Raw genomic sequence first — 19,028 nt, 5'->3', positions numbered from 1 at the left:
TGGACACTGGATAGGTTGTGTATCACACACAGGAATGTTCCATACACTAAACCTGACCATCCATAACATGCCAATGAGTTGTTTCTTAAAAACGAATGAATAAATTAAATCGTAGTCTCGTAACCATGACGATCATTTGAGTTGCTCTGTCCTGCTGCACGGTCCTTCTCATCGTCCGTCCCCAGCGTTGAGGACATTGTCAAACCGAGGGTCCCTTTTTCTCTCCCGCTGCGCAGGTTCCGTTGCCGGCGGTGCGTGAACGGCCGTCAGGTGCGTCCGCCTGCTGTGGACGCGGACTGCACCAGCGACCTGTCCTGTTGGCACCACTGTGTGGACAAGCGAGGCGTGAGGGACGCTGTCCTCCAGGCCTCCTGGGACGTTGCGGTCTCCTTTGTCTTCCACCAGCGCTCGCACGAGGACCAGAGGGGACTCGTCTGAATGCTGGGTGGTGTGGGTGTAGGTACCAGAGTGAGGATGGAGGGGCGTAAGGTCAGCTCAGAACACCCAGCAGAGCCGAGTGGGCGGAGTCCGAGTCTGGATTTGTTATGGGTGTAACTTTTATTTATCAAAAGTACTTATTCTGCAGTTTATTTGTGTAAATATATGTAAATTAATCTTGATTAAAAGTTATATTCAAACATGCTGTATTTTACTACCTATTTTTTCCAATCCATTTTACATTTTAATAATGAGCTTGTGTTAAGTGTTACTCAGCTTTCATTTTCCACAGTGCTCTCCCCTTTTACACCACCAGGGGGCAGGCTGGGCAATCCCAGACTGCTCTGACCTTATTCCTGGAATTATTCACTGCTAATGAGTTTGTTTTTCCCCCCAAACGCTGAAAAATAAATATGCAAAACCTTTTCAATTTTAAGATATTTTATTATTTCAAAGACGTGATAATGCATGTTTATTCATTTTGCATAACTTATAAAAGTTAAATAAAAATGTATCTGAATTAAGATTATTTTAATACAGAGGCTACTATAAAGCACATAGGAGACTGATCTCAGCATCAGCAGCACTTTTTTAAACACTAATGGAAAACACCAGCTGTCCTTTTTGTGTTGCGTGAAAATTTCAAAAGTGCATCAGCAGAAACGGTCCCCAAATTACCACCTGGCCTTCCATCTCCTTTCAAGTCGTTTTTATCAATCCCAGGATTTCTTACGCCACCCGATATCAGTTTTGTTTCTGGGCCCACCCATGCTGCAGGAAAAGCCTCCGTGATTGGCTGTCCCCAGTGCCACTCAGCCTTGCTGAGTGAAGGGGGGGTGAGGGGAGGGAGGTTTGTGTTGTTCCACAGTGAGCCCAAACACTGACAATAAACTAGCTACTACACACCTGTACCTACAAGCCTGTAGGTAAAGAGGACAGCGTCAGGTGCTCAATAGGGTGGGTGGTGTGGACGTAGTGTGTCGCTCCTCACATCACGCTCACGTGGTCCGCCATAGTGGACCTGGAGTCCCAGCCGTCAGTCAGAACATTACAGCAGGGCAGGAGCTTTCCTAGTGCTTGACCTTTCAACTCAGGGTCACGATCAAGAGGGTTAAAGCGCAGGTCCAGCGTGAGTCGCTGGGTGGGGCGGTACACGTCCATCCTCCGACTGAACTCCAACAGGTCAGCGGGTAGAATAAAGTTTGAGCTGTGGAGAAGATACAGGAACCGAGGCCGAACTTTCACCGATATGAACACCACACCCAAAGACTAAAGAGCTGGATTAGAACAGCAATACTACCTCAGGTCTAATTTAGTTATTTTGCTGGTACATTCTCCTAAAAACAGATCTGCTATCTCGATGACACTTGTTGCTGTTGAGGAAAAAAGAAGGTTTCAGTTCTTAAGGCACATGTCTGCATGGGGCTGTGGAGAACTCTGTTGTGATGTAAATCTCACCCAGCCGGTTCTGACACAGCGAGAGAGCGCGGAGAGAAGACAACCCCTTCACTGCCGCCACAAGCAGCGCTAGGAAGGCCTTCTTCTCTGCACATTTTTCAAGCAGTCTGCAGTCTTTCAAGGACAGCTCTGAAATCAGGAACACAGTCAAACTGCAGAGAAAATTAAAAAGGGAAACAAAGATAGCGACAATAGCAAAATTTTGTATTACCCTGCAGACTGGAATTCTCTAGAAGATGAATGATTTCTTGGTGGCAGTCTGCCAAGCTCATGTCTTCCAAAGTTAGGCATTTCAAGAGAGGATTGAACTCTAGAAAAGGAAAAAAAATAGTTTTAAAGATGTTACACGGAAGATCCCTAATCCTGCCCTCCGAGGTACTGCGGGTCCTGTTTTTTTTCCCCTGGTATGTTACCTGGCAGCATCTGCAGCAGCACTCGGGCATGACGTACTCCCGTGACGTGAAGCGTGCTCAGCATTGGAACGTGTTGAAGCACAGCTGGAAAGCTCTCCACCATCATCTGGCTCTCAGATGATTTCAATGACAGCTTTTCAAGAGACAGTTCTGCAATAAAAAAAAAAAAAAAACGAAGCCCAAAACAGATATGAAATTGAACCGACGCCAAGCAGCGTACGTACCAGACTCTTCGGTAAAAGCACAGTGAATGAAGAAACGTTACTGGTGCTGAACTGTAGGCTGTGGTTCCATGCAGAGCAGCTGGTGTCCTGTGGCGGGTTGATTTCCAGAGACAGGCTGTACAGCGCGGGACAGGTGTTCAGCACCCTGGCCAAGAGACCCCGCTCACATACATTCCCAATGCTCAGGTCTCTGAGGCAGCAGTGGGGCCTCAGAAACAGCTTTCTGAGGGACTCCAGCAGGTCCGCCACCTCGTTCTCCCACAGCGGCTCTGAAAACACAACGGCACATTTGTTTTTCAGCACGAACATGGCAAGAGGACATAATAGTATACACAGATGTCTGAACAGAAAAATCCAGCACAATATGAATAAACAATATTTCTTGCAATATCTTCAAACAAACAGACTGGTGAGCACTTACTGTGACATAATAAAAGCCTGGCATTGGCTGTTTTTACAGAGCACCCATTGAGAACATTTAAGATTACTCAAGATGTTCACAGCACACAGTAACAACAGCTAGTGTTCTATGGTTAACACATGATAGACTGGGCATCTAAACAGACAAAATACATGCATATAATAAAAAAAAAAGACTAAAACAAACAAACAAACAAATTCCAGATGATTTTCCTGCTTACGGCTGCAGTAGAGATGACAGGAGTGCAGGCCTGTGCAGTCAGGTAGCAGGTAGGACACTGTGCTCAAGGTATGAACTTCCACGTCCAGACACTGCACCTGGCCCTCGGGACATCTCCCAGGAACGCTGCAGGAGGGAGAGAATTCGCTGCCCATCTCCTCATCCGCGAGCAGGCACAACCGGGAACGCTTGGCTGCAGCAGGTCCTTCCCGCGCCCAGAGAGCTTCATCCCGACAGCTTCCCGCCGGTGCTGAACGGATCCGGTGGCGGCCTCTACACCTGGCGGTAATCCAGCTCAAGATGGCGCGATCGGGAGCTCTCTTGAGTACAACCTCCGTCACGGCCCCGTGGTCAATCAGACGGTGCAGCACGAACAGCACGTCTGTGCGTCCACGCTTGAGCAGAGTCCTGGCGTCCAGCAGCCGGACGCACCTCACGCTCTTCTCCAGGACGTGCAGCACGGGTCGCAGCTCCTCGGAAGCCAGGCGTGCGCAGACGTCTCGGGCTGTCGTCTGGAGAGAGAGCACCCGCACGTACTGGGCCGACACGGACAGAAGGGCGTAAGCGCTGACCTTCGGTAGCGGGTCCTGCGCTAGGGTCGGTCTCAGCAGGACGGTGTGGAAAAAGCTCTCCATGCATTTCTGCTTCCAGTCTGCTTCAGGCGGCATAAACTGAAAGAGTGAATTTGGAGTTCTGTTAGTTCGCAGGATGTCACCGTACACCTCCACCGGCAGGGCTGGGGTGTCGTTTACTGAAAACACAGAACAAGGGAACAGAACTCATACGAAACCTTCAGTTTGCAGCGCCATGTACGATTCAGCTCCCTCCACTTTGCTGCCCAAGCAGATGACACAGAGATTCCTGAAACAGTGACAGGTCTGAATGGGTTGAAGGTGTTTCTACGGACGTCTGGAACAAGATGACCGGCAGAGGTCTGTAACTGTTTAACTCGTGTTCACCTTTCAGATGAGCAGCCTGTTCGATCCTGTCCAGGTAGAACATGTTCAAATGAGGCATCAGGTCTTTGAGGAGTGAAGCCGGCAAGTCTACAAGACAATGTGAAAACGTTAAAACAATAAAACCTCTAAATATAAACAGCATCTGTTTGCGAAATCGGGTAAAGTTGCCAAATGTTTTGCGTTGAGAAAAACCCACATTACACCCATCGTGCATGGTCGTGCGAGTTTACCGCGAGCTCGTTCCTCCAGCACATCCATGTGACGCGCAACCTTCTGCATGCACAGCTGCACGAGTGTGGAGGTGTCGGATGAGGCCATGCGTCCAAACACAAACATCCTTATAAACACACAGTTGGCGCTGGTTCAGATCGACCCCACATCTGCCCCCCGGGCTGCAGGTAGCCCTGTGAAGACAGGCACCCTCGCACACTTTGGCTAGCCAGAACTTCCGCAAGGTCTATCGGCCTTCAAAATAAAAGCCTCGAAGCGTGCTACAAATTGTCATCCGTGTAACTGAGAGAACTAACATAAAAAAGCTTAAAGATTTATATTGTTTAGCAAATTAAAAAAAAAATCACTTTGATATTTAATCACATAATTTATCTTCTGTGTAAAACCAGCTATACTGTGTGCAATTATGTCAGTACACAGGAACCACAGGAAACTGAAATCAGTGACTCAGTAAACAGGGCATTTCCTCAGACTTGGAAAACATTTTTTTATGGAAAAATTGCCCTCAAATTACATAGTAGAATACTATTAATTTTCCATGGTTTTTTTTGTATTTATTATGGTATTTGTGCTATAAAGTAACTTTTGTGTTTTATATTCATTTGTGATTTAAGTTTGATAGGAACTCTGACAGGCACTATATGATTAAATTATTATAAGAATGCCAACAAGATATCAACATTGATACAGATTATACATTTTATTTTAGAAATGTACACATTACAACAGTTCAACATAAACACACTGGTGCTGGGCATGGAAGGGTGGCTTTGACGTCACACTGTGGACACTGGGGGGCATCTAGAAGCACAGAGGTCATGATGACGTCTTGGACCTCATTTGATCGAGTGAAAGACCTGGTGCGCCACCTAGAATCGGGGAAAAAAGTTTCTCTGATTTCACAATGCTCAACAATTCCTCTCTCATAACTACCTCCAATGGCTAGCCCTGCCCCACAGCTAGCAGCCTCGACTTTCACGCATCGCATTTAGATTTCTGGTATAAAGTAAAAGCCTCAGTCTCGTAACCATGACGATCATTTCGGTTGCTCTATACTTCTGCTCAGTCCGTTCTCATCGTCTGTCTCCCCCAGTGTTACATTCACGGCATTTAGCCGGCGCTTTTATCCAAAGCCACTTAAAAATTGTGACTGAACACAACTTGAGTAATTGAGGGTTAAGGGTCTTGCTCAGGGGCCCAACAGTGGCAGTGGTGGGACTTGAACTGGCAACCTTCTGCTTACTAGTCAAATACCTTGGATCCACCCAATAAGAGTATAACAGCCATCGGTAGTGTCAATCATCTAATTTCCTGCCAGAGTTACACCGTTGAGGAGAGTAGCAAACACAGCCACATACCAACATACAGAAAGAACAGATTCAGAGTTTAGGGCCTCGTCTACTTTTTCTCAGTCTTTCTACAGTCTTTGATTTGCTAGGATTACCTCCCACCCCACTAAAGGAAAACCAAAAAAGCAGAAATCAGAATTCCACACTGGAAAAGGCAATTCACAACCACGACCACCTTAAGAACGACTTTGGATGAGTTCTACAGATGCACAACCTGCCAGCCAGTAAAATACTCCCGTGACATTCTCATAGCCCGCCTGAAGTTGGGCTCCCGTACTCACACAGTGGTCTCGTGCATGCAGGAAGTCGAAGAGCTCCTCAGTACAGTCCTCTGTGGTCGCCGACCGTGAGCCCACTCGGGTTTCACAAATCTCCAGCTTCTCCCGTGCGTGGACACAGTGCTCAGTCTGCTCACATTTCTGCCGAATTGTCTCTAAGGGGTCCTAGGTGGACATACAGGAGCAGTTTTTTTTTTTAATTTTTTATCACAATCGCACAAGTGAAATATTTTGAAAGAAATTTACAACAGCAAGTGACGAGTGAGCTGCATCTTATGCTGAGGTTCTAAATAGCAAACATACCACCAGTTCCTCTTCCTCATCCTCTTCCTCTTCCTCCTATATGGAACAATCCAATATGGATGAGACAGAATTAAAAATAGAATCTTTACAGTTCCTCTACAAAACGTAAAGGTCCCATCAATGACCTTCCAGCTTCTATGTACAAAAATCATGCTTCACTTTTTTTTGCATTAGATATTTTTGTTATTCAACTTATGAGAAAGGAGGATCTGAAACACAGTGATGCACTATACAGAGAAAGGCGCGTTTTAATCACAATTGAAAGTAAGTTACGCATAGTTGCGAAATGCGTGGTGTAGAAAAGATGTTCGCTGTGCTTTGGTTTCGGACCAAGAGCCCAGACAGGCAACGTCTATCCAGAGGGGTAAGGTTACTCTACAGCAGCCCATCTGAAGTAACGCACTACGACTAGCTAACGATAGAGCAAATGTTAGACTAAAACAAACTGGCTATTAGTTAGCTAACGATAGTTCACTGGATGAACTAAAGGATTACGATAGATTACAGGATTATGATTGCTTTGATTGATTGATTACAGGGTTATGATATATTACAGGGTTATGTTTAGCGTTACCAGCCATAGCTAACAAAAGCTACAGTACCGCACCCGACAGCGTTACTGGCTACGTAAGTTTAGGAAAAGCTGCCGTGATTTTTCTTGTCATTAAAGTTTTTATGAGTACGAACCTCCTGCGGATCACCGTTTGAGATCACTTTCTCCTCGAACACCATGGTTTTAGGTGAGATGTCCTACAGCTTATTACCAGAAGGACGACGGCCAGTGGAGGACAAACGTGTGAACGTTCACTTCCGGTCGCTTTCAGCGAGCGAGTTCAAAATAAAAGTCCGAATTAAAACGGATTGTTTTGTTAATAGAGTACGCGTTCGGGATGAAAAATACATACAATACGGACGTGTACGTGTGAATATATACAGTAGGAATGTGGAATTAAATGTGTGCTTGCTATCAGAAGGACGACGGCCAGTGAAGGACAAAATGTGTGCAATGTGAGTTCATTTCCGGTCGTTTTCGGCGAGCGAGTTCAAAATAACAGTCCGAATTAAAACGGATTGTTTTGTTAAGAGTACACGCTCAGGATAAAATACATTTTAAATATGATAATAATGTGTAAGTGTGAGTATGTACAGTAAGTATGTGGAATTAAATTGTAGTTTGTGTCCTACTGACCAAGCACTATATTTAATAGGAACTACATAGTAAACATAAATTGGACAGGTTTGATTCACAAATGAATAGTCACAACAAAGCAATTGACAGTGAATGGGTTAGATAAAGGTTCACATAAAATACTTTAAAAACTGTATTTATGATTCTGAGGAAGAGCATTTATTAGTGACAACACCAAATGATGTGCTGAATTTCAGACAAGGTGTGTTGTGAGTTTGCAGCAACGTAGACTGGCTCTGTAACACCTCACAGCAGAAGGATAAAAAATTAATCTAAATGATAAATGGATAATAAATAACTAGAAATAACAAGAACTTGATTATATACAGTACAGAAAGTACTCTGACCCATTTACTAGATTCATACTTTATTGTTTTGAGGATATGATTTTGAATGAATATAGTTGCCATTTTAACCCATTCAGCTACAATTAATCCCCTGTAATAATGAAAACATGTTTTTAGAGAATTTTGATATCTATCAACTCATTAAGATTGTTGCGAAATAGAATAAAAGTTACATTAAACAATTTATTAGTTAATGTAAACGCAAAACAAATTAAATACTGAAATATTACCAAACAAAATAAAAGAGGAAAATACATGAAAATATGAATGATTAAAATACAAACAGATACAGTTAATTTATGCAGGTTCTTTTGATTAGACAGCTGTAGAGTCAAGATAGGCAGCAAGTCTACAACTGTCATCTTTATTTTCAAATAAAATAATCAGTTTGATCTTTAGCTGCCGGAAGTATTGGCACATCTAGTCTGAAATGTTCAAGGCACTGACATATTGAATCGATGGGACCATAGTAGTTTGATAAAAGAGTCAAACAAATCAAAGGATCTTCTGCAAAGCTGTGGTAAGACATTTGATGGTCCTGGAAGATTTGGCCAAAGGGAAACATATATAAACTGAATGGAAGTGAACAGATGTTTTTCCAGAATACATTTAAGAAATGGTTCCCAAGGTTCAGCTGATGAAGAAGTGCCTCAGAACAAGGTGGGATATGGTCACCATGGAAGCAGAGCAGGTACCATGGCAACCCCTTCATGGAATGTACCACCAACAGATAGTAGAGGTGGATGACATAAGTCAATCTTAGAAATGTGACCTCCTACTGGAAGAGTGAGACAGGAGAACCAGTATTCACGTTTACTACCACAAGACTCTGCTACAGTTCACAGACCAGCCAAACACCTAGAAGATGACCACCTGGAGACATTACACAACCTCAGGTTGCTATGGAGACCAGCACCCCAGACCTCAGCATCACCTGATGTCAGTGTTCAGGTGAGGGGATGTCACAAGTGATGCGTGAAGAAGCAGATGCCCAGTAAGATGGCAGGGGGTAAAAGCTGACCCTAGCTGACCATCGAATGAATTTAACTAGCAACAGTAACTAAAACAAATATTGCCAGCTAGCAAGTTTCGCTGACTCAATTTTCTTTTTGATAGTCAGTAAAAATGAGAGGAATTTGAACTGCTTCAAGCAAATCAAATTATGAACCATGAAGAAGAGAGGACGGAATCACAGTGAGAATACATTGACCATTGTAGGGAACAAAGGTCTTCTTTTTTAGTGTTTTAAGATATGTTTTGTGGAAGTGAACATTGCCAAATACTTAGCAAACGAGAAGGGCTAGTTTATTCTGATTATAATTTAGTTTGCCAGTCAATTGTGGAGAAAAAACTTCAGATGTTGGTAAAACATGGTTTGACAAGTCCAAGACACATCTAATAGGAAACAAATGAGATTTTGGGTGTCTCAAACATATTGGTAGAAATGAGCTCTGGTGTGCTGAAGACAGCAGAGAAGCAAAATGATTGTTCTGCCTCCTGTTGGGGGTGTGTCACTAAAAGCACAAGTAGCATCATTTCAGTCACCACTTCCATGCTTCATTTTTTAAATATGTCTCTGTATTCCTGAAGCGTCTTCACTGCAATGCAAACATACAGTTTTATACTAGACGCAGTAACATGCCATAGTATGTTGCAGCTAGTTTGTGACACTTGCTATTTGACACAGGATGAGACTCACCACTATAATCTGGATGTACAAAGATACAAGGAAAATTATTCCTGCAGTCACAACTAGAGTGGGAATGAGTCTTATGGTAGCTTAGTCCCATGGGAACAATAGTGAAGTATCCATTAACAACTTGTTAGTGATTGTTATGTCACCTCATCACCTACATCTGTATGACTATATACAAACAGTGTAGCTATGTGACATCACTAATGAAAAAGAAACGTAAATCAATAAAAATACAAAGTCAGTGTTGCCATAAAAGTGGGTGGTGGTGTGGCCAAAGAATACTTGGCCGACTATTTAAAAAAACCCAAGCAACTTTCTAGTGGTAATTGTGTTTATTCTAAACAGCTTCATATATTATATTAATAGAAAAAAGAAACATCATCTTAGTTTATACCTTTTATGAAGTTTGCATTAATGCTACTGAGTAAAAATATAGCCTAGGCTAGCTATTTTCTGTTTTGATTATGGGCTTTGGTTGTATATTATAACTAGAATACTTGTACTGTTTCTATATAGTAACAGCTGATTTGCCATGTGCAGCTATAGACCCAACCTGTATTTTTTCACATGCTGCAAACATTACCACTGCAGTGTGAGCGCCACACAGGGCTGATGTAAAAGGCCACACTGATTAATCAACAGGTCATCCAGGTAGATAACGCATCATTCTCTTGTGAGCACATGCAGGGTTTGTTCACAAATGTGGCTGGGGCATTAAATATTCCGAATGGCATCACTGGGAAGTGCAATATTCCATGTTTCAGGGTGAATGCCTTAGCCTCCTTGGCCTGCAGTGCAAGAGCCACCTGCCAGTAGATAGTGCGTAGGACCAACTTGAGTCTGCTAGTCTGTTGAGTGTATCATCAGTGTGTGGGAGTGGATAGGAACCTGGCTTGGTCACTGCACCGAGCCACCAGTAATTGATGCAGAAACACCAGCTTTATTCTTATCAACAAGACTAGTGTTGCCCACGGGCAATTACACATCTCTATAAATCTTATCTCTTGCTCTGAGATGTCTTTCTTGGCAAGGGGCAGCCTGAAGTGGGGGTGGATCAATGTGATGCTATACTTAGTAAAGTCCTCCTGTCTTGCGGTGAATGTGTTTCGAGTCTCTACCACCCACGCTTTGTTAGCCTTTGTCTGCTCTGCTGTCCCATCTCCTCACAGGCTTGGATGGCTCACTTATGTTCACTCCACTCTCGAGGTTCTATGCTGATTTCTTTGTTTGACCTTTCTCCCTTAGCACTATTTGTTCAGCTCCTCTAAGGAAGGCGGCTTCACCCTCTGAAACCCGTGGTGGTTGAGGTCATGCACTCCTTTCCACTCCTGTGAGTTTACTCAGGGCCCTCAGTACTGTGAGTTTACCCAGGGCCCTCACTCCTGTGAGTTTACCCAGGGCCCTCAGTACTGTGAGTTTACCCAGGGCCCTCACTCCTGTGGGTTTACCCAGGGCCCTCACTCCTGTGAGTTTACCCAGGGCCCTCAGTACTGTGAGTTTACCCAGGGCCCTCACTCCTGTGAGTTTACCCAGGGCCCTCACTCCTGTGAGTTTACCCAGGGTCCTCAGTACTGTGAGTTTACCCAGGGCCCTCACTCCTGTGAGTTTACCCAGGGCCCTCACTCCTGTGAGTTTACCCAGGGCCCTCAGTACTGTGAGTTTACCCAGGGCCCTCAGTACTGTGAGTTCAGCTCCTCTGAGTGGTGGCTGCACTCGCTGAGAATGGAGGTGATGCTAGTAGCCTCTTGGCTGTAGTTCTGCTTGCCCCCTCTCTTTGGATACAGTTACAAATTCTTTCATTTCTACACTCTCCTCATCAATGAATCTTCTGTGCCCTCTCTCCTCTAGACCTGCTAAGTCCTCCCCACCTGCCCCTGGCTAACAGAAACTATTCACTGCCACAGGAGACAACTAAGGACTGCAGAGAGGCGTTGGAAGAAATCTCAACTATATTCAGACCTCAGTCTCACCTTTGCAAGTTCTCAGTGGAAGTAACATCTGTAAAGTCATCCTACTACAGACAGAAATTCGAATCATCATCATCTGATCAATGCAAGCGCTTCACTATTTTTTCTTCTCTCCTTAATCCTCCCCCTCCTTCCTCATCTCTTACTCTGGAGGATTTTATCACCTTCTTTGAGGAGAAGGTTGCAGCAATCCGCCAGTCCTTTTCCTCTGTTCCTACTCCTCCAACCAACGTGCATTCCCCAACATCCAACTCTCTGACTTCTTTTTCTCCTCTCTCCTTATATGAAACTCCTGACTTCCACCAATCTGACTACATGTCTGCTGGATCCAATTCCTTCCACTCTGTTCCAGACAATCACAAGAGATCTGCTTCCTTTCATCTCTGTCATCATCAACAACTCCTTATCTTCTGGATATGTGCCAACTGCATTCAAATTTTGATTCTCCTAGACCTTTCAGCAGCCTTTAACATAGTGATCCACAACATTCTCTCTGTTCTCTCCAGGCTTTGTGTGACTGGCTCTGCTTGGAGATGGTTTCAGTCCTATCTGGAAGTATGGTCCTATCAGGTGACATGGAGAGGATCCACATCCAAACCATGTAGACTCTCCACTGGTGTTCCACAGGGCTCAGTATTGGACCCCCTTCTCTTCTCTTTGTATACTCGTTCTCTTGGTGATGTAATATCTTCTCATGGGTTCTCCTACCACTGCTATGCTGATGACACTCAATTATTTATTTCTTTTCCACCCTCTGACACGCAGGTCTCCAGACGTATCTCAGCATGCTTGAGTGACATTGCGTCATGGATGACAGCCCACCACTTGAAGCTTAACCCCAGTAAAACTGAGCTTCTGTTCATCCCAGGTACACCCAACCCATACCATAACCTCACAGTTTCCTTTGAGAACTCCCTGGTATCACCATCTGAAGCTGACTGTAGCCTGGGCAGAACTTTGGCAACCAGTTGTTGTTCTCAACTCATGTTTCAAATCTAACCCGGTCTTGCAGATTTCTCCTTTTCACATACAAAGGATTTGGCCCTTTCTCTCACAGGAAGCTGCCCAGATGCTTGTGCAGTCTCTTGTAATCTCAAAGCTAGACTACTGCAACCTGCTACTTGCTGGCCTTCCTCTAAGAGCCATCAAACCTCTACAACCTGTCCAGAATGCAGCAGCACGACTGGTTTAAAATCTTCCAAAGTTCACGTTACACCACTGCTGCACTCCCTTCACTGGTTCCCTGTAGCTGCATGCATCAGATTTAAAACCTTGATGCTTGCCTACAAGGCCAAAAATGGACCAGCCCCTTTATACATGAGGTCAATAGCCAAAGCCCGATCCGTACCTTGAGTACTTCGAACCTCAACTACAGGTCAGCTTGAAATACCTTGCTTCAGGTCTCATGGATGACAAGCATCGAGACTATTTTCTGTCCTGGCTCCAAGATGGTGGAATGAACTCCCACTTGCTGTCCGGACAGCAGAGTCCCTTGCAGTCTTCAAATGCAGACTGAAGACCCATCTATTCATGGAATATTTAAATGACCACTGACCCTGCTCCCATATTGACTGACTAAATTAGTACTTATTGTAGGGTATTGTTTATGTTGTAACAAACTCTAGCACTTATTGTTTATTGTACTTATGATTGTTTAAGATCGATCTTATGTATTTTCTTATTCTAGGTATCAGCATTCATCCCTGTATTCTACAGTATTGTAGTTCATTGGTATGTTGGACTCTAACCTACTATACTGTACTTGGATATATTCTGTGAGTAAATGACAAAGCACTTTTGTAAGAACCTCTGCTAAATGCTGTAAATGTAAATGCATTGCTGCTGCAGACTTCTACTACAGCCAGTTGGCCTACTATTGGCTTGTGGATGATGGTTTAGTTTCTTCTGGGCCTCTGGCATGGTTTTCATATTTCTTCTTCTCCCTCAGCTTAGCAGGGCACAGCTCTGTATTGCAGTTTCACTCCCCTAGACTGTTCTTGGCTTGTTCTGATGGTCCAGGACTGTCTAAGTGCCCATGGCAGTGTGCATGGTGCCACAGCTGTATGTGTCTGTTCAGTAGGGTTTTGAGTGCACCCACTGAGCTCAGAACAGGCTTGCCAAACCAGAGTGCCTTTTTCCGCTGCTACCAATCCAATCATCTTGCTCTTTCCCTGTCGTCTTTCTTGCAGTTGCCTCACTATCAGCGGTGCGTGTCTGTCAGGACATTGGCGTGCTGTCTTCAGGGCAGTAAGGCTGCTGTGATCTTATATGTATTTGTAGTGCTTTTCCCTTCAAGGACAGGCACAGCTACCTTGCCATCTTCTCCGCCAATCAGCCTTGAGGACTTGCTACTGGTTGTGGTCGAGAGTAGAATTGCTCAGACTCACTTACCTCGGCATCTGGGGATGCGCGTTCTCCTCTCCACTAGGGATGTGTGGAGAGCCCACTGTTTGTTACTGTGTGTGTATTGGTGGGAAAAATTATTTGTATTTGCATTCAAATATAAGGGCATCCATGTTGGCGAATGGGGTAAGGTTGGGGAGCAGCAAAGGAGTGGTCAACAATACCCCATACCTATGGAGATAGCGGACAACACAGCTGGCAGTGGAGCCAACTTCAGATCTTGCTGTCCGCAAAAAAGAGAGCAACCTCACATCCTATGCAAACATCTCAGTACTTCTGAAGTGCTTTATGCAATTTGAAACACTCACACAAAAAGTAGACCTATGCATACACTGCCAACAACACAGGCTAAGTAACACGGCTAACAGCCGAACACTAGCCCAGTCGTCTTCTGGTAAAACAAACTCCCACTGCGTCTGCATCTTCCAAGATGAAATAGTGGCACAGCAACTTTGCTAGAACAGCTATGAATAGCACTCTTATTTCTTCCATGTGATAACTGCAAGCATGTGACATACAGGCTGACTGAGTGGTGACCACAGTGTGTAGGTGACCTAGTAACTACACGGTCAGAGCTAATATACGCTGATCTTCTAATCCAGATAAAACAATCTCATCTTCACATGTTGCAGGTTCAATAGGAAAATAAAAAACTGTAATAATAAACTGTTATGAGGAAAAACAGCCATATGACATGCTTTTCATTCCTTAAAAAGATTTGAATGAATAAATATTCATAAAACCCCATCATCTATATCTCTTCTCCAGGCCACTGAGTGTTTGGCCAGGTAGCACTGCCAGGGTGCGTGCAGGTGTAGCGTTCTCTGAGCCATTCCTGAAGCCCAGCGAGGCTCTCTCCAGTCAGGTATGCCTGGCACTATTAACTGGTGCCATCAGGGTGGTGGAGGGTGGAGCACGTGTGGTCCTCTGCCTCACGTCCTCTTCAACACACGCCAGTGAGGTCCCCGATGTGCTGCTGCAGGTACTTTGATTTCTGCAGCCACGTCTCACTTCTGACACCAGTGTGCCATTTGTGAAGGAACACTTGGAACACAATATGTAGTCCTTGCTCTGTGCTGCTCTTTATTGAGGTTTTCAGTCTTTACAAAGGCAACTAGCACCCAGAAAACCAAAGATTATTTTAGCTGCATTCTAAAACAGAGAGGTGGGTAGTGAACATCATTACTAAGCTCAAAAATATCACAATAAATATCACAGTTAATGCTAAAATGTTGGCTAAAGATTACAAGAACTACAAAGCATGTCACACAACTAAGACAATTATGAACTAGACAAATAGGTCATTTACATTAATTACACGATGAGACGCTGCCGTGCACCATCTGAAACATCTCATCCCTGCTCCACTTGGTCTTGCTTACTCACTAACCTTCAGTCTGGTGTTGCTGCAGGTGTCTGCTGGTCTGTCCACACTAGCCTGTAGTATAACATGTGACCAGTGCTAAATTGTCCATTTTAATATCAGCAAATGATACTAATGTTAGCCGTACACAATTCCACTGTTATTTTAAAGCTAGCGCATCGTTGTAGTAATGCCGGTTAATTTGGCTCAGACAAAATGCTCACTATGCAGACACAGAACGTCCTGCACACTAATCACTGAGCACCTTCTGCTAAATCAAGAGAAATAAAATTCTACACAAATTATACATGAGTGAAAGAGAGATTTTATCATTTAAAAGGTCATAAATATTTGCTAATTTAGAAAACGAAACTAAACTAACTAAACTGTTACTTGAAATATAGATTTGAAACTGTTACAGTATTTGGTTTAAACAAACTAACAAACCTGTGCTTTGGTGATGATTAGAATTAGATAAAGGCGACAGGCTCTAGTGAAATAAAATAAATTAGTTAGCTATATTTGCCACCCCTTTTATGGGGACCATCCTAATACAATTTCAGCTAACATTTGTAGTGATTATTACAATATTTTTTGGATTGAACTGTTATTGAACGTGATTCATCAAATTATTACATTTATTTAATTCAAGTGATTTTGTTACCAGCAAGCATGAGATCATTCATACTGACATCCACATAGACCATGCAACATGTAAACGGGACCATGGTGATAAAAATATTCCAAGATTAAGGTATTTTGTTCATAATTAATATTCAATTAATCAGTGGTGTGCCATTGAGTTTTACACATGCAGCCTCTTTTAAAAAACTGAACCAAACATATTGGTTTTGAATAATTTTAGACCAATCTCTAAACTAACTTTTAGACCAATCTCTAAACTAACTTTTAGACTAATCTCTAAACTAACTTTTAGACCAATCTAACTTTTCTTTCTAAAGTCTTTGAGAAGGACGTTGGCCCTCAATTTCCTTCATTATTAAGACAGCAAAATATTATGGAGACATTCCAATCAGGTTTTAGATCACACCATAGTACTGAGTCTGCCCTACATAAAGTATTCTATGATTTAATCATGCCTGTTTACTCTAGAAATTGTGCAGTTTTAGTTCTCCAAGATTTTAGTGCTGCCTTCGATACTGCTAATGATATTATTTATTGAATTGCCTGAAGTGTGTTACTGGCGTCCATGGTGGCATGCTCAGGAGGCTTTCTTCCCACATGGAAGCAGAACATTTTATATTTTATATTGCTTGATCTGAGTGCAGCATTTGACACCATAGATCACAACATTTTACTAGATTTTACTCTAAAATGTTGTTGGGATTAGTGGAACAGGCCTTTCCTGGTCTAAATCTACCACAGGGGGCAGGGCCTTTTCCTATAAAACTCCAACAATGTAGAATAACATTCTATAAATGATTGAGACACTGACATAGTCTCAATATTTAAGGCTAGGCTGAAAACCTATCTGTACAGTCAGGCATTTTATTAACTACTTCCCATGTTAGGTAAAGGTGCAGATCTGGGGGTCCGTGGGCACTGAGAGTTATTGTAAATCAGGATGTGATGATGCTGTCACCTCACCTCTCAAGTTTGTTGGCTGATGTCCCAGGGTGCCTCATGCCTGTGGTTCCTACTGGCTCTTTCCTTTTAGCTGTGCTGCCATAGCTACATCTGCTGGAGCCCAGCTTTGCACATTATAGTTCCCTAATTTACACACCCTCCTACCTGGACATGCATAATAATCTATTCTCTATTCTCATCACCTATGTGTGATGTTATGATGTTACTGAGCCCTCAACCTGTCTCAGCTGCCATGGCTCCTCCCACCTCCCCCTGATCTCCCCTTCTGTACCCCACAGCACCTCCACCCCAGCCAACTGCTTCTCCATTGCCCTTGATTGACGTTCTTTTGTGGAATGGGTTTCGGACATGTGCACACCACCGGGACAAGACTCGGACTTCCAGAAAACCGGACTAGACATTAATTGCTTATTTTTTCATTTTATTATTAATATTATTATTTCTCTTAAAAATGTTACTATTTTATTACTACTGTTGTAACCTTTGTTGGCCAGAAGAGGATGGGCCTCCCTTTTGAGTTCTGGTTCCTCTCCAGGTTTCTTCCTCGTGTTCTAGGGAGGTTTTCCTCGCCGCTGTCGCCCTTGTCTTGCTCGTTGGGGGCGTGGCCTTAGACATTTGTAAACATGCTTTGTGACAACATCTGTTGTAAAAAGCACTTTATAAATACATTTGATTTGATTTAATATGTTTCATGATTCTTCATTTCACTAATTGAAAGTGCCTGTGTGACAAGCACAGTCAGTTATAGCTTTTGATTCAACCTCGCAATCACCTAAAGGCACCATATTTTTAAATATTATCAGATAACTTATACATTTACTGTAAAGAAAAAGATTTGGTGAAATATTCATAATATTAATGTAAAGTGAACTTTTAGAACTGACAGAACTCCTGGAAAAACCGTCTGAAGAATACAGTAGGCAACATTACAGTCCCTTGTTCACATTAGCAGGGAGAGGCTTCCATGCAAACTATGCCACAGCTTGGCTAATCGATCTTTTTCTAATTTACTCTTAACCCCAGGCGGTTATTGTAGTCTTTCATTAGTCTACACAAATGATCGTGTAGGTTTCAGAGTCACAGATGTTTTTCTCCAAGTCTGACCAGAAAGAACATTTTGTTCTATTACTTATATGATGCCATTAGGCTAATGAAATTATTGCCCCCTTAATCAAACTCCTTTTATGTTGAGTATGTGTGTTATTAGTTGGCCATGCTGTGTTGAGGAGGGTGGGTTCCCCTCTGAACCATTGTTCATCTCAAAGTTTCATTCTTTTGCTCTCTGGCAGTTATTCCTTGTCACTGTTGCCTTGGATTGCTTGTTGTTCAGGTTCTGGATTCCCTGTTTTTATATATATAAAAAAGAAGCTTTCTGACAGAACATATTAAATGAAGTGATACACAAAGCAATTTGAATTTGAGTTTGGGAAAGATATGGGGTACTTAACTGTGGAGATGGCCACTTGAGAATTGTCATGAGGCATGCAGTCTTGGGGACCAATAGGAGTGCATTCTTATCGCTATTGCTTATGAGCAGCAGCTGTGGTTGATCATGTCAAAGCTTCTTAAATGCTTGGCATTGGCTGCTCTGAACTGAGTAGCTGGTGAAAGTTGCAGAAAAGGAAGACAAAGTCTAATCTTGAATTGGGCAAAGTTATGCTAAGGTTGTGTTGGTGCCTTAATGTGGCAAGGGGAAACACAAACAGAGTGATGGTTAGAAAATATTTGAGTTGCTTCTGGAGAAATCAGAAACTGCTGCTAACTTGACAGGCTGAAAAATAAGTATTGCTCATTCATGTTGGGGGCTTCAGTGAGAACAGTTCATCAGAACTGCTAAAACTGGGGCTTAGAGATACTTAAGGTGAAAAAACCCCCAATGTGGTAAAAGACTTTATTTGCACCTAAATCTACAAAATAAAGCCTGTTAGGTGAAGGATGTTCCAACACCAAACCTTATTTTAGAGTCTGTGGTAGTTGGCTAAAGAGTAACTTTCTTACAATTTAAAATATTTTCCACTGTCGGCACCTGAAAAATACAGGAATGTCAAAACCACCTGTGAATCAGCAAAACTGTGCAAACAAATGATGTACAAGGTTGGTTTTAAATGTTAATTCAGCATCAAAATGTCATATAACACCTGAACCTTTTCTGCCTCTCATCC

At 43.1% G+C, this 19,028-nt stretch overlaps 3 protein-coding genes across 5 annotated transcripts in view; 1 reads left to right on the top strand and 2 right to left on the bottom strand.

The window, feature by feature from the left end:
• Positions 1-723, top strand: part of rad54l (RAD54 like) — a 9,421-nt gene extending 8,698 nt beyond the window's left edge. The window contains exon 18 of one of the 2 annotated variants that reach the window (XM_027024931.2): positions 237-723. In XM_027024931.2, coding sequence (XP_026880732.2) covers positions 237-438 — 202 coding nt within the window. In that variant the 3' untranslated portion in view covers positions 439-723. The remainder of the gene's footprint in view (positions 1-236) is intronic. The other variant, XM_027024932.2, reaches the window with a different exon arrangement.
• Positions 724-901: 178 nt separating this feature from the next.
• Positions 902-4,585, bottom strand: lrrc41 (leucine rich repeat containing 41). 2 transcript variants are annotated; one of them, XM_027024928.2, is made up of 10 exons: positions 4,363-4,585; positions 4,133-4,219; positions 3,964-4,034; positions 3,175-3,844; positions 2,575-2,802; positions 2,310-2,459; positions 2,108-2,206; positions 1,897-2,025; positions 1,739-1,811; positions 902-1,645 (listed from the first exon to the last, which is right to left on the bottom strand). In XM_027024928.2, the coding sequence occupies exons 1-10, from the start codon at positions 4,466-4,468 to the stop codon at positions 1,426-1,428; spliced, it is 1,833 nt and encodes a 610-aa protein (XP_026880729.2). In that variant the 5' UTR covers positions 4,469-4,585; the 3' UTR covers positions 902-1,425. The 2 variants fall into 2 exon arrangements, with proteins under 2 accessions (XP_026880729.2, XP_035379846.1); XM_035523953.1 differs by having other exon boundaries at positions 4,329-4,421.
• Positions 4,586-5,044: 459 nt separating this feature from the next.
• LOC113586633 (cytochrome b-c1 complex subunit 6, mitochondrial) lies at positions 5,045-7,113 on the bottom strand. The gene is made up of 4 exons (XM_027024930.2): positions 6,981-7,113; positions 6,294-6,329; positions 5,994-6,155; positions 5,045-5,232 (listed from the first exon to the last, which is right to left on the bottom strand). Exons 1-4 carry the CDS (start codon positions 7,023-7,025, stop codon positions 5,200-5,202), a joined length of 276 nt encoding a protein of 91 aa, XP_026880731.2. The 5' UTR covers positions 7,026-7,113; the 3' UTR covers positions 5,045-5,199.
• Between the last annotated feature and the right edge of the window lie 11,915 nt (positions 7,114-19,028).

The sequence above is a fragment of the Electrophorus electricus genome, chromosome 3, assembly GCF_013358815.1.
Source record: "Electrophorus electricus isolate fEleEle1 chromosome 3, fEleEle1.pri, whole genome shotgun sequence".
Lineage (NCBI taxonomy): Eukaryota > Metazoa > Chordata > Actinopteri > Gymnotiformes > Gymnotidae > Electrophorus > Electrophorus electricus.
Note: the sequence above shows the minus strand (reverse complement) of the source record. Positions and strands in the feature narration are given on the sequence as shown.

Bases quoted from the DNA above. Each gene is read 5' to 3' on its own strand.
- lrrc41 (XM_027024928.2), bottom strand. From the start codon at position 4,468: ATGTTTGTGTTTGGACGCATGGCCTCATCCGACACCTCCACACTCGTG. The intron at 4,220-4,362 runs GTAAACTCGCAC...ATTGTCTTGTAG, and splicing joins GCTGGAGGAACGAGCTCGCG to ACTTGCCGGCTTCACTCCTC. The intron at 2,207-2,309 runs GTAACATACCAG...TTCCTTTTCTAG, and splicing joins GCTGCTGCAGATGCTGCCAG to AGTTCAATCCTCTCTTGAAA.
- LOC113586633 (XM_027024930.2), bottom strand. From the start codon at position 7,025: ATGGTGTTCGAGGAGAAAGTGATCTCAAACGGTGATCCGCAGGAG. The intron at 6,330-6,980 runs GTTCGTACTCAT...TGTTCCATATAG, and splicing joins CAAACGGTGATCCGCAGGAG to GAGGAAGAGGAAGAGGATGA. The intron at 5,233-5,993 runs GTGAGTACGGGA...CCCCGATTCTAG, and splicing joins TGCATGCACGAGACCACTGT to GTGGCGCACCAGGTCTTTCA.